The following is a 12,792-nucleotide window of genomic DNA, read 5'->3' as shown; positions in this document are numbered from 1 at the left end:
CCTGACGTTTCATCCACATCTATGGCAAGCGTCTTCAGAGGTTGTGAGGTCTGTTGGAAACTAGACTTTCACAACCACCATGTCAGACTTCCCAGAGAAGCCATGGAAACACACAAGAAGCAGGTGTGCAATGTCAACAGAAAGGAGGAAACCATGAAAATGAACACAATCTGGCTCCCAATATTTTTAAAAAAACTCTAAAATCATAAGAGTAAATAAAGAACAACACTAAAAAAAACCGGGAATTCCGGGCATGAAACAATCAGGGCCAGCTAAACACCTCCCAACAAAGGATCTCCTCAGGCAGGAAGCAGCCAGGCTTTGAAGCTGCAAGGCTTTGCAATGCTAATCCAGGTGATTAATTGCAACATTGGGTTGTTGTAGGGTTTTTTTTCGGGCTATATGGCCATGTTCTAAAGGCATTTTCTCCTGACGTTTCGCCTGCATTCACACTTGTTTCCAACAGAAATAGTTGAAGGTCCAACAGACCTCACAACCTCTGAGGATGCCTGCCATAGATGTGGGCGAAAGGTCAGGAGAGAATGCTACTGGAACATGGCCAGACAACCCGGAACTCTCAAAGCAACCTGGATTGTCTTTCCTTGCATGTCGCCCTCCATGAAGCCCTAGTCTCCAGGGCAGCAAAAAACAAAGCTGCTCCCTTGTGACCCCCCTTTCTTTCACATCCATGGCTCTCACGCCCCCCCCCCCCCGTCTTATGGGGCTAAACGCCCCCTCCTCGGGGTCTCCGGCCCTTGTGGATATGCTGGGTTTCCAACTAAGGCTCCCTCCTTATTTGCCCCACTGTTTGTTTGGGGGGAGCCGAGGGGGAGTGTCCCCCCCCCCGCGTGACCCATGACCACAGGACCCCTGCTGGGGGGGAGTCCTAGGCCTTGCAAGGCCACGAAAGGGAGGGGGGAGGAGCACCAACCATCCCCCCCTCCCTGGCCCCTCCCCTCCTGCTCACAACTCCCCCCCCCCCACCCGTGTCTGCCTGCCTAACTCGCGGCTGGAAAGGTCAAGGCTATTTGTGGCGAGGAGGGAGGGCGGGCGGGAGGGGGCTATTTATATCCCCCTTCCTTCCGAGTCAGGAGGGGGCGGGAAGGGGCGTGGCCGGCGAAGGAGCCTCAAGGGCGGCCCCTCCCTCCTCCTTGGCGCCCTCCACCTCCCCCCTCCCATGTCTCGGCCAGGGTGGGGCGGGGCCAAGGGCAGGTCCGGCAAGGAGCGGCCCCTGGAGTGCCGGGACCCGGTGGTAGAGAACGCGCTCTACTCGGGGGACCTGGACCAGGTGCGCCGCCACTTCCGCCCGGGAGCCGCCGTCGACCTCGTCCTCCGCGCTCGCAGCCACGAGCCCCGCTGGATCAGCCGCGAGTGGGGTGAGGGGGGGGGGCGCGCATTGGGGGGCGGAGGAGGGGAGTGGGGGAGGAGGAGGAGGGGGATGGGGGTCTCCTTCCATGGAAAGCCCGCCCAGAGAGCTGTTCAGCAGTGGAACGCACACCCACGCTCCCACTCCCACGCGCGCACACGCTTCTCACCATCTGAACATGAGGAAGAACTTCCTGACTGTGAGAGCCGTTCAGCAGTGGAACTCTCTGCCCCGGAGTGTGGTAGAGGCTCCTTCTTTGGAGGCAGGATGGCCATCTGTCGGGGGTGCTTTGAATGGGATTTTCCTGCTTTTTGGCAGAATGGGGTCAGACTGGATGGCCCACCAGGTCTCTTCCAACTCTAGGATTCTGTGACTCTATGACTGCCTTCTGTCCCTTTGGGGGAAAGCGCCCCCTTTTGGCATCAAACTGGAGAGAACTGGGCTCTGGAGCAGGTCTGGGCCAAGTTGGGGTGATTCCACCATCAATACATCAGAGTACCAAAAGCAAACTTACTTACATGCAATGAGCTGGGAGAAGCTTCTCTTCTTAGGATGGATCAGGATGGCAGAGTCAGAACTTTAGGCTCAAAACTATTGATTGAAGTCAAAGAAATACATTCTAAATAGGACAGGTCTTAGAGTTCACTAGTTTAGAAGTCTCATCTTCTAAAAAGTCAGAAAGTCCATGCAGCTACATTTTGCCTGGTGAGAAAGGCAAAATGCGTCCTCACTGGAAGGAAGGAAAGGCAGAAGAGAATGGAAATGCATTCTAGATAGGAAGAGTCTAGAAGCAAAATAGCTCACTATGTCTCATCTTCTAAAGATGTAAAAAAAGTCAGAAAATCCACACAGCTACATTTTGCCTGGAGAGAAAGGCAAAATGCGTCCTCGCTGGAAGGAAGGAAAGGCAGAAGAGGCTGAAAATACATTCTAGACAGGAAAGGTGTAGGAGCAAAATAGCTCACTATGTCTCATCTTCTAAAGAGGTAAAAAAAAGTCAGAAAGGCCATGCAGCTACATTTTGCCTGGAGAGAGAGGCACAATGTGTCCTCACTGGAAGGAAGGAAAGGCAGAAGAGGCTGGAAATACATTCTAGATAGGAAAGGTCTAGGAGCAAAATAGCTTACTGCGTCTCATCTTCTAAAGAGGTAAAAAAAAGTCAGAAAGTCCATGCAGTTACATTTTGCCTGGTGAGAAAGGCAAAATGCGTCCTCGCTGGAAGGAAGGAAAGGCAGAAGAGGCTGAAAATACATTCTAGACAGGAAAGGTGTAGGAGCAAAATAGCTCACTATGTCTCATCTTCTAAAGAAGTAAAAAAAAGTCAGAAAGGCCATGCAGCTACATTTTGCCTGGAGAGAGAGGCACAATGTGTCCTCACTGGAAGGAAGGAAAGGCAGAAGAGGCTGGAAATACATTCTAGATAGGAAAGGTCTAGGAGCAAAATAGCTTACTGCGTCTCATCTTCTAAAGAGGTAAAAAAGTCAGAAAGTCCACACAGCTATATTTTGCCTGGAGAGAAAGGCAAAATGCGTCCTCACTGGAAGGAAGGAAAGGCAGAAGAGAATGGAAACACATTCTAGATAGGAAAGGTCTAGGAGCAAAATAGCTCACTACGTCTCATCTTCAAAAGATGTAAAAAAGTCAGAAAGTCCACACAGCTATATTTTGCCTGGAGAGAAAGGCAAAATGTGTCCTCACTGGAAGGAAGGAAAGGCAGAAGAGAATGGAAATGCATTCTAGATAGGAAGAGTCCAGAAGCAAAATAGCTCACTATGTCTCATCTTCTAAAGAGGTAAAAAAAAGTCAGAAAGTCCATGCAGTTACATTTTGCCTGGTGAGAAAGGCAAAATGCGTCCTCGCTGGAAGGAAGGAAAGGCAGAAGAGGCTGAAAATACATTCTAGACAGGAAAGGTGTAGGAGCAAAATAGCTCACTATGTCTCATCTTCTAAAGAGGTAAAAAAAAGTCAGAAAGGCCATGCAGCTACATTTTGCCTGGAGAGAGAGGCACAATGTGTCCTCACTGGAAGGAAGGAAAGGCAGAAGAGGCTGGAAATACATTCTAGATAGGAAAGGTCTAGGAGCAAAATAGCTTACTGCGTCTCATCTTCTAAAGAGGTAAAAAAGTCAGAAAGGCCATGCAGCTACATTTTGCATGAGAGAGAGGCACAATGTGTCCTCACTGGAAGGAAGAAAAGGCAGAAGAGGCTGGAAATACATTCTAGATAGGAAAGGTCTAGGAGCAAAATAGCTTACTACGTCTCATCTTCTAAAGAGGTAAAAAAGTCAGAAAGTCCATGCAGCTACATTTTGCCTGGAGAGAAAGGCAAAATGCGTCCTCCCTGGAAGGAAGGAAAAGCAGATGTAGTCTCAGACAGGTAACATATTCCTTGGTTGCAGACAAAGTAATGGAATCCAGCCTTAAGGTGGTGAGCAGGCCTTCTTTCATCCAAAAGGTTACATCTCAGCACAAACAAAAGATCACAAAGGAAGCGAAAGAAGAAAGCAGATGGGGGAGGAACACAAAGGAAACACCATTTTATACAGCTTTTCAAAACATGTGCCCAGAGGCAAGACACGACTCAAATGGTGGTCAACTCATGTAACTTACATGCATATTTATTTATTTATTTATTTATTTATTTATTTATTTATTTATTTATTTATTTACGACCTTTAAATTCTGCCCCTCTCACCCTGAAGGGGACTCAGAGCGGTTTACTAATATATATACACATACAATATATTATGTTATTAGCATAGTAGAATATCAGTGTTATATATTACTATAGTGTCTCAACCTGGGGGTCGGGACCCCCAGAGGGGTCATGAGGGGGTGTCACAGGGGTCACCAAAGACTGTCAGAAAACATAGTATTTTCTGTTAGTCATGGGAGTTCTGTGTGCCAAGTTTGGTTCAGTTTCCATCATTGGTGGTGTTCAGAATGCTCTTTGATTGTGAGTGAACTATATATCCCAGCAACTACAACTCCCAAATGTCAAGGTCTAGTTTCCCCAAACTCCACCACTGTTCACATTTGGGCATATTGAGTATCTGTGCCAAGTTTGGTCCAGATCCATCATTGTTTGAGTCCACTGCGCTCTCTGGACGTAGGTGAACTACAGCCCCCAAACTCAAGGTCTATATCCACCAAACCTTTCCAGTAATTTCACTGGGGAGCGAGTTCCACAGGCGAGGGGCCACCGCCGAGAAGGCCCTGTCTCTCGTCCCCACCAAGCACCATGTTACTACTTCCTAACTGTCATTTTGTTACAGTTACGAATCGTAATGTAAATATCTGATATGCAGGATGTATTTTCATTCACTGGACTAAATACCTCATAAGCTCTAATTTGAATACTGGTGGGTTAGTGGGGCATTGATTTTGTCACTTGGGAGTTGTAGTTGCTGGGATTTATAGTTCACCTACCATCAAAGAGCTTTCTGAACTCCACCAACGATGGAATGGAACCAGACTTGGCACACAGAACTCCCACAATGGACAGAAAATACTGGAAGGGTTTGCTGGGCATTGACCTTGAGTTCTGGAGTTGTAGTTCACCTACATCCAGAGAGCTCTGTGGACTCAGTGATGGATCTAGACCAAACTTGGCACGAATACCCAATATGCCCAAATGTGAACACTGGTGGAGTTTGGATTAAATAGACTTGACATTTGGGAGTTGTAGTTGCTGGGATTTATAGTTTACCTCCAATCAAATAGCACTCTGAACTCCACCAACGATGGCGTTGAACCAAACTTGGCACACAGGACTCCCGTGACTAACAGAAAATACTGGAAGGGTTTGCTGGGCATTGACCTTGAGTTCTGGAGTTGTAGTTCACCTACACCCAGAGAGCACAGTAGACTCAGTGATGGATCTAGACCAAACTTGGCACGAATACCCAATATGCCCAAATGTGAACACTGGTGGAGTTTGGATTAAATAGACTTGACATTTGGGAGTTGTAATTGCTGGGATGTATAGTTCACCTCCAATCAAAGAGCACTCTGAACGCCACCAACGATGGAGTGGAACCAAACTTGGCACACAGAACCCCCATGAACAACAGAAAATACTGGAAGGGTTTGCTGAGCATTGACCATGAGTTTGGGAGTTGTAGTTCACCTACATCCAGAGAGCACTGTGGACACAGTACTGCATGACCAACAGAAAATACTGAGTTTTCTGACGGTCTTTGGCGACTCCTCTGCAACCCCCTCGCGACCCCCGCAGGGGTCCCGACCCCCAGGTTGAGAAACAGTGGTCTAGCTACTCATTGAGGACTGGAGACTTGATGACACAAGAAACTGATGAATCCGACACAATGAGGAGTCAAGAGGGTTTGTTCTCTCCTGATGGAGGAAAGGAGAGGACCTTGCAAGAGGGGAGAGGGAGCCTCTCTCTCAGGCCGGGCCGACGTGGACCCTCCCTCCAGGCGTCTTGGACTTCAACTCCCACAATTCCTAACAGCCAACTGGAGGGTCCAGAGAAAGACTCCCCAACTTCCTAACTCTGGTTACGACCAAAGAAAGAAGGACTCCTTTGATTCTCCGACTTCCAAGGCTAGCGAGGGCTGGGGCGGGGAACTGTCTTGCGTGGGGCGAGGCCCCGAAAGCCGTGGAGAGGGGCGGGGGGGGGGCGGGGCGGGATACAAGATCGCTCCGAGGGGAGGGGCGGGGCGGAGGGGGTCCCACCTTCCTGTCACAAGGTCTCCTTCTCCCCCTCCCTCCCTCATTCCCGAGCCCTTCCTGCCTGTGCCCGTGGGGCCTGCCCGTGTGCGTGGGCGCCATGGAGGCCATCCAGACGCGGCGGGCGGAGGGGGCGGCGGGGGCCTTCTGGCGGGCGCTGCTGGAGGGCGACGGGTGCGCGCTGCTCTGCCTCCTGCGCGACCCCGACAGCGGCGTGGGGCCCAACTCCGTCTTCGACACCAGCGACAGCGAGGAGTGGAAGGCGCTGCGGGGCAACTCCCGGTGGCTCAGTGGGTATGAGGGAAGGGGGGAGTCTCTCCCTGGCCCCCCTCGGCGCTGACCCCTCCCCTCTTTCCCTCCTCCCTCCCCCCTCTTGTTGCAGGGATCTGGGCGCTGACCTACGAGCAGGAGCTGACCTCCCCGCTGCACGTGACGGCGGGGCGTGGCTTCGTGGACTGCCTGCGGCACCTGCTGCTTCGCGGGGCGGAGGTGGACCTGGCCCCCGGGGGGAGGACGGCCCTGCACGAGGCCTGCGCCGCCCCCGCCCCCGACTGCGCGCGCCTCCTCCTCTCCTTCGGCGCAGACCCCCGCGCCCCCGCCCAGCCCGACGGGAGGAGACCCCTCCACTTCTGCCGCAGCCCGGACTCCCTCGAGTGAGTGACATGGGGGGGGGGGGGGAGCGGTAGAGAGCAAGGTCTGAGGCCGGAGTTAGGTCCAAAACACCTGGAGTAGACTGGGAGGCCATCCGAACATTAGGAAGAGCTTCTCGACTGGGAGAACTGTTGGAAGGGGTGTTCAGCTGAGGAACTCTCTGCCTCAGGAGTCAGGTGGAGGGGAGGGGGGTGGAGAACAGGGCCTGAGGCCGGAGTTAGGTCCAAAACACCTGGAGGGAGGGCCCAAGCAGACTGGGAGGCCATCCGAACACTAGGAAGAGCTTCTCGAGTGTGAGAAGTGTTGGAAGGGCTGTTCAGCTGAGGAACTCTCTGCCTCAGGAGTCCGGTGGAAGCTCCTTCCTTGGAGGCTTAGGACAGAGGCGGATTGGCTGGCCATCGGTGTGGGGAGCTTGGATGGTACCTCTTCTGCCTCGCAGGGGGTTGCGGTGGGTGGTCTTGGAGGGCCTGTCTCGTCCCACGCGAGGTTTCTGCGATGCAACGGCGCAGACCCACGAGCCCCCCACCCCAGCCCGACGGGCGCACCCCACTCCACTTCTGCATTTCCAGGCCTTTTGGGGGGGGGGGGGGAAGTTAGACTGGAAGGTCATCCGAATATTAGGAAGATCTCGACTGTCAGAAGTGTTGGAAGGGGTGTTCAGCTGAGGAACCCTCTGCCTCAGGAGTCAGGTGGAAACTTTTTCCTTGGAGGCTTTGGAAACAGAGGCTGGGTGGCTGGCCATCGATGCGGGGAGCTTGGATGGTGCTTCTCCTGACTCGCCACGGGCCAACTTGGGCCCTCTTTCCCCCCTCCAGGAGTTTTGGTCTCCCACTCCCACCCTTCCTCACATCCTCAGCCCCCTTCCGTCCCCCTTCCCCGGCCGCTTAAGCGGAAAAGGAAACGGAAAAGGGACAGGAAGGATCTTGAGGCTGTGAGGAAGGGTGGGAGTGGGAGTCTGGAGGGAGGGAGGGCCCATGTTAGGAGGGATGTGTGACAGTGATTTCCAGGCCTTTGGGATGGGAAAGTTGGAGAGTGGGCGGCCATCCGAACATAAGGAAGAACTTCCTAAGTGTTCAGCAGTGGAACTCTCTGCCTCAGGAGTCCGGTGGAAGCTCCTTCCTTGGAGGCTTTGAAACAAAGGCAGGGTGGCTATCTGTCGGGGCAGTCAGGAGGGATGAGTGACAGTCACGATGCATTTCCAAGCCTTTGGGATGGGAAAGGGGGAGAGTGGGAGGCCATCCCAACATTAGGAAGAACTTCCTAACTGTTCAGCAGTGGAACTCTCTGCCTCAGGAGTCAGGTGGAAGCTTTGAAACAGAGGCTGGGTGGCTATCTGTCGGGGCAGTCAGGAGGGATGAGTCACTCGATGCATTTCCAGGCCTTTGGGGTGGGAAAGGGGGAGAGTGGGAGGCCATCCGAACATTAGGAAGAACTTCCTAAGTGTTCAGCAGTGGAACTCTCTGCCTCAGGAGTCAGGTGGAAGCTTTGAAACAGAGGCTGGGTGGCTATCTGTCGGGGCAGTCAGGAGGGATGAGTCACTCGATGCATTTCCAGGCCTTTGGGGTGGGAAAGGGGGAGAGTGGGAGGCCATCCGAACATTAGGAAGAACTTCCTAAGTGTTCAGCAGTGGAACTCTCTGCCTCAGGAGTCAGGTGGAAGCTTTGAAACAGAGGCTGGGTGGCTATCTGTCGGGGCAGTCAGGAGGGATGAGTCACTCGATGCATTTCCAGGCCTTTGGGGTGGGAAAGGGGGAGAGTGGGAGGCCATCCGAACATTAGGAAGAACTTCCTAAGTGTTCAGCAGTGGAACTCTCTGCCTCAGGAGTCAGGTGGAAGCACCTTCCTTGGAGGCTTTGAAACAGGGGCAGGGTAGCTTTCTGTCCGGGATACTTTGATGGTCTGGCTGAATGATGAAGGTTGCGCTGGGTGGGGGTCTCTGGTGGTCTCTCTCTTCCCACGCGAGTCTCCTGCGACCCTTCTGCTTCTTCTCCCGGCAGGTGCGCGCGCCTGCTTCTGTCCCACGGCGCGGTGGTGAACGAGGCCCCCGAGGAGGGCGAAAGCGAGGGCGAGACCCCCCTGCACGTGGCGGCGCGGCTGGGCCTGGCGGCCCACGCGCGGCTCTTCCTCTCCCACGGGGCGCTCCTGGAGGCCCGCGACGCCGCCGGGCGGACCCCTCTGCACGCCGCCTGCTCGGCCGGGCCCCTCCGGGGCGGGGCCGTGGGCGAGGGCGAGGGTCGGTGGGCGGTGTGCCGGCTGCTGGTGTCGGCGGGGGCGCGCGTGGAGGCGTGGGACCAGGACCGGACGCGCCCGCTGCACTGCGCCTGCAAGGCCGGCGACCACCGCGCGGTGTCGCTGCTGCTGGAGCGCGGGGCCAGCGCCAACCTCATGGCCTACGGGGGGGGGCACCCCGCTCCACCTCGCCCTCCAGGCCGCCGCCGCCCCCCACGCCCCCCACGAGGGCCCCGATGACCCCGAAGACCCCCACCCCGCCGGGGATGTCCGGCCCGAGCTGGTGGTGCGCCTCCTCCTCAACCACGGCGCCGTCCGCGTCTGGCCGGGGGCTCTCCTCAAGGTGGGTGGGGGGAATGGGGGGAGGGGGGCTTCCCGCGGGAATTAACCTCTCCATGGCTTGGTTCCCACTGTGGGGAGGGAGGGAGGGGGTGTCCCAGGGCGGCGCGGGTGGGAGGTTTGCTATGTATTCTCTGATGCGCCACGACACGCAAGGCTGCTGCGAGTTTTCCGGGCTGCCTGGCCACGGTCCAGAAGCCTGATCTGCCCCATCTCCCCGAGGGGGGGGGGGGGCGTCCCTTTCGCCCACACCCGTGACAGGCATCCTCCGAGGTTGAGAGGTCTGTTGGAAAGTAGGAAAGTGAGGTTGATATATATCCCCGTGGAATGATGTCCCGGGTGGGAGAAAGAACCCTTGCTTGTTGACAGGCATCCTCCGAGGTCGTGAGGTCTGTTGGAAGCTAGGCCAGTGGGGTTGATATACATATATCTCTGTGGAATGATGTCCCGGGTGGGAGAAAGAACCCACGCCTGCTTGAAGCAAGTGGGAATGTTGCAATCGTCCACCTTGATTAGCATTGAATGGCCTTGCAGTTGCAAAGCCAATCAGTGAGGTTATCTCCATAGAGCTCTGTTGTAAATGAGTCAAGTGGACTGTATATATCTCTGTGGAATGATGTCCTGAGTGGGAGAAAGAACTATTGTCTATTGGAGGCAGGTGTGAATGTTGCCCTTGACCACCTTGATTAGCATTGAATGGACTTACAGTTGCAAAGTCAATCAGTGAGGGCATCTCCATAGAGGTCTGTTGGAAATGAGTCAATTGGACTGTTTATATCTCTGTGGAATGATATCCTGGGTGAGAGAAAGAACTCTTGTCTATTGGAGGCAGGTCTGAATGTTGCAATTGGCCACCTTGAACTGTGAATGTTGCCCTTGGCCACCTTGATTAGCATTGAACGGCCTTGAAACTGCAAAATCAATCAGTGAGGGTATCTGCATTGAGCTCTGTTGGAAATGAGTCAAGTGGACTGTATATATCTCTGTGGAATGATGTCCTGGGTGGGAGAAAGAACTCATCTATTGGAGACAGGTGTGAATATTGAAATTGTCCACCTTGATTAGCATGGAATGGCCTTGCAGCTGCAAAGTCAATCAGTGAGGGTATCTGAATTGAGGTCTGTTGGAAATGAGTCAAGTGGACTATATATATCTCTGCGGAATGATGTCCTGGGTGGGAGAAAGAAATATTGACTATTGGAGGCAAGGGTGAACATTGCAATTGGCCAGCTTGATTAGCATTGAATAGCCTTACAGCTTCAAAACCTGGGTGCCTGCTGCCTGGAAAAAAAAAATCCTTTATTGGGAGGTGTTAGCTGGTTCTCAAGTTTCTCATGTTTCTCAAGTTGCTCCTGACACACAAAAAAAGCTGGCCCTGATTGTTTCTTGTCTGGAATTTCCCTGGTGTTGAGTGTGGTTCTTTATTGATAATAATAGTTGTAATAATAGTAATAGTAGAAATAGTAGTAGTAGAAGAAAAACTAGGCAAGTGGGGTTGATATCCCTGTGGAGTGATGTCCAGGGTGGGAGAAAGAAAGGAAGGAAGAATTGTCTGTTGGAAACAAGTGTGAATATTGCCATGGGCCAGCTTGATTAGCACAGAATAGTCTTGCAGCTTCAATGCCTGGAGCTTCCTGCCTGGGGGAATCCTTTGTTGGGAGGTGTTAGCTGGCCCTCAAGTTTCTCAAGTCACTCCTGACATGAAAAAAAAGCTGGCCCAGATAATAATTATGTAATGATGATGATGATGATAATGTATAGTAATATATATTATACTATATATAATATATAGTATAATAATATATAATAATAGTACCCTGCCCAATCTCCCCGAGTGGACTGTCCTGATTTTAGGGATTTTAAGAAAAATCCTGTTCCACCCCAAATCTGCAAGGCCATTAAATGCTAATCAAGCTGGCCAATTGCAACATCTCCACTACTGACTCAGGAAACAGGGGAAATCCAGACAGGAAACAATCAGGGCCAGCTAATGCTTCTCAACAGCGGATTCCCCCAGCAGGATGCAGCCAGGCTCTGAAGTTGCAAGGCCATTCTATGCTAATTCTATGATGATTTGTTTTGCCTCTAACACAGAAGAGTTCTTTCTCCCACCCTGGATACTATTCCACAGGGATAGTACCCTCAATTGTGCAGTTTCCAACAGACCTCACAACCTCTGAGGATGCCAGCCATAGATGTGGGTGAAATGTCAGGAGAGAGTGCTTCCGGAACATGACCAGGCAGTCCGGAAAACTCACAGCAAAGGCTTTTCAACTTTGGATTCTCTCCCTGAGTGTGTTTGCTGCAAGTCCCCCCCCACTCCCCCGGGAGAAGGAAGGGCGGAGAGGGGGCTGAGGGGGGTCTCCCGAGGGGTCCTCTCTCTCTCTCCCTTCCCGCTTCCCAATTTTATTGATTGATTGATTGATTGATTGATTGATTGACTATATTTATATACTGGCCGTCTCAGCCCAGAGGTGACTCGGGGCGGTTAATTGTCTCTCTCTCCGGCCCCCTCTCCCCCCCCCCCCCCCATTTGGGCAGGTGGTCCGCCATTGCTGCGCGTGCCCGCGTGCCCTGGAGGCGCTGCTCAACACCTACGAGCGCGTCCCCGTCACCGAGGAGTGGAGGGAGGCCGTGCCCGAGGAGGTGCAGCAGGTGAGCATGGGGGGGGGGGGGAGTGGGAGGGGAGGGGGGGGTCCAAGGGGCGGACCCCACCTTCGTCCTCACGCCTGCCCCTCTTTCTCCTCCCCTCTTTCTCCGCAGCGTGACCGGCGCTTCTTCGAGTCCCTGTGGGGGCTGGGGGGCTCCCCGCGCGCCCTGCGCCACCTCTCCCGCCTGGCCCTCCGCGCCGCCCTCCAAGGACGCCCCCTCCCGCCCCTCCTGCCCCGCCTCGGACTCCCCCCACCCCTCCGGCGCTTCCTCCTCCTCCGCTTCGAGGGCGCCCTCCAATAGCAGGCATCCCAGCCGGGGGGGGGGGGGGAGAGAAGAGAAGAGGGGGCGCACGGGACCCCCCCACCCCTCTCTGGAGAAAGCCCCCTCCCCTCAAGGAAGTCGCCGAGAGCTCCTGCTGTTAGGACCAGCTACTGCCAACCTAGCAATTCGAAAACATGCCAAAGTGAGTAGATCAATAGGTTCCGCTTCTGCAGGAAGGTAACCGTGCTCCATGCTGGCCACATGACCGTGGAGGTGTCTAAGGGCAACGCCGGCTCTTCAGCTTAGAAATGGAGATGAGCAGCAGAGACCCAGAGTCAGACTCGACCGGACTTAAGGTCAGGGGACAACCTTTACTTTACTAATAACCCCCAACAGCCCTGTTCCAGAAGGTGGCAAGTGGGTTAGTTGGGGGTCTGTTGGCCCCATGATTTCATCTCACACACACACATACACACAACCTGCTTGCTTTGCATCAAAGAAGGAAGGAAGGAAGAGAGGCAGAAGGTGGGGAAGGAAGGAAGAAAGGAAGGAGGTGAGGAGGGGAGGAAGGAGGTGGGGAGGGAAGGAAGGAAGGATGGAAGGA

General features: G+C 53.8%; 1 protein-coding gene across 1 annotated transcript; it reads left to right on the top strand.

The window, feature by feature from the left end:
- The first annotated feature begins 6,124 nt into the window (after positions 1-6,124).
- On the top strand, positions 6,125-12,281 carry ASB10 (ankyrin repeat and SOCS box containing 10). Its single transcript, XM_060782822.2, is given in 6 exon segments — positions 6,125-6,347; positions 6,440-6,710; positions 8,705-9,101; positions 9,103-9,279; positions 11,817-11,930; positions 12,039-12,281. Coding segments are annotated over 6 exon segments (1,338 nt in total). The 5' UTR covers positions 6,125-6,157; the 3' UTR covers positions 12,228-12,281.
- The last annotated feature ends 511 nt before the right edge of the window (positions 12,282-12,792 follow it).

The sequence above is a fragment of the Anolis sagrei genome, chromosome 6 (genome assembly GCF_037176765.1).
Source record: "Anolis sagrei isolate rAnoSag1 chromosome 6, rAnoSag1.mat, whole genome shotgun sequence".
Taxonomy (NCBI): domain Eukaryota; kingdom Metazoa; phylum Chordata; class Lepidosauria; order Squamata; family Dactyloidae; genus Anolis; species Anolis sagrei.
This window is presented reverse-complemented; position numbering and strand designations above follow the sequence as displayed.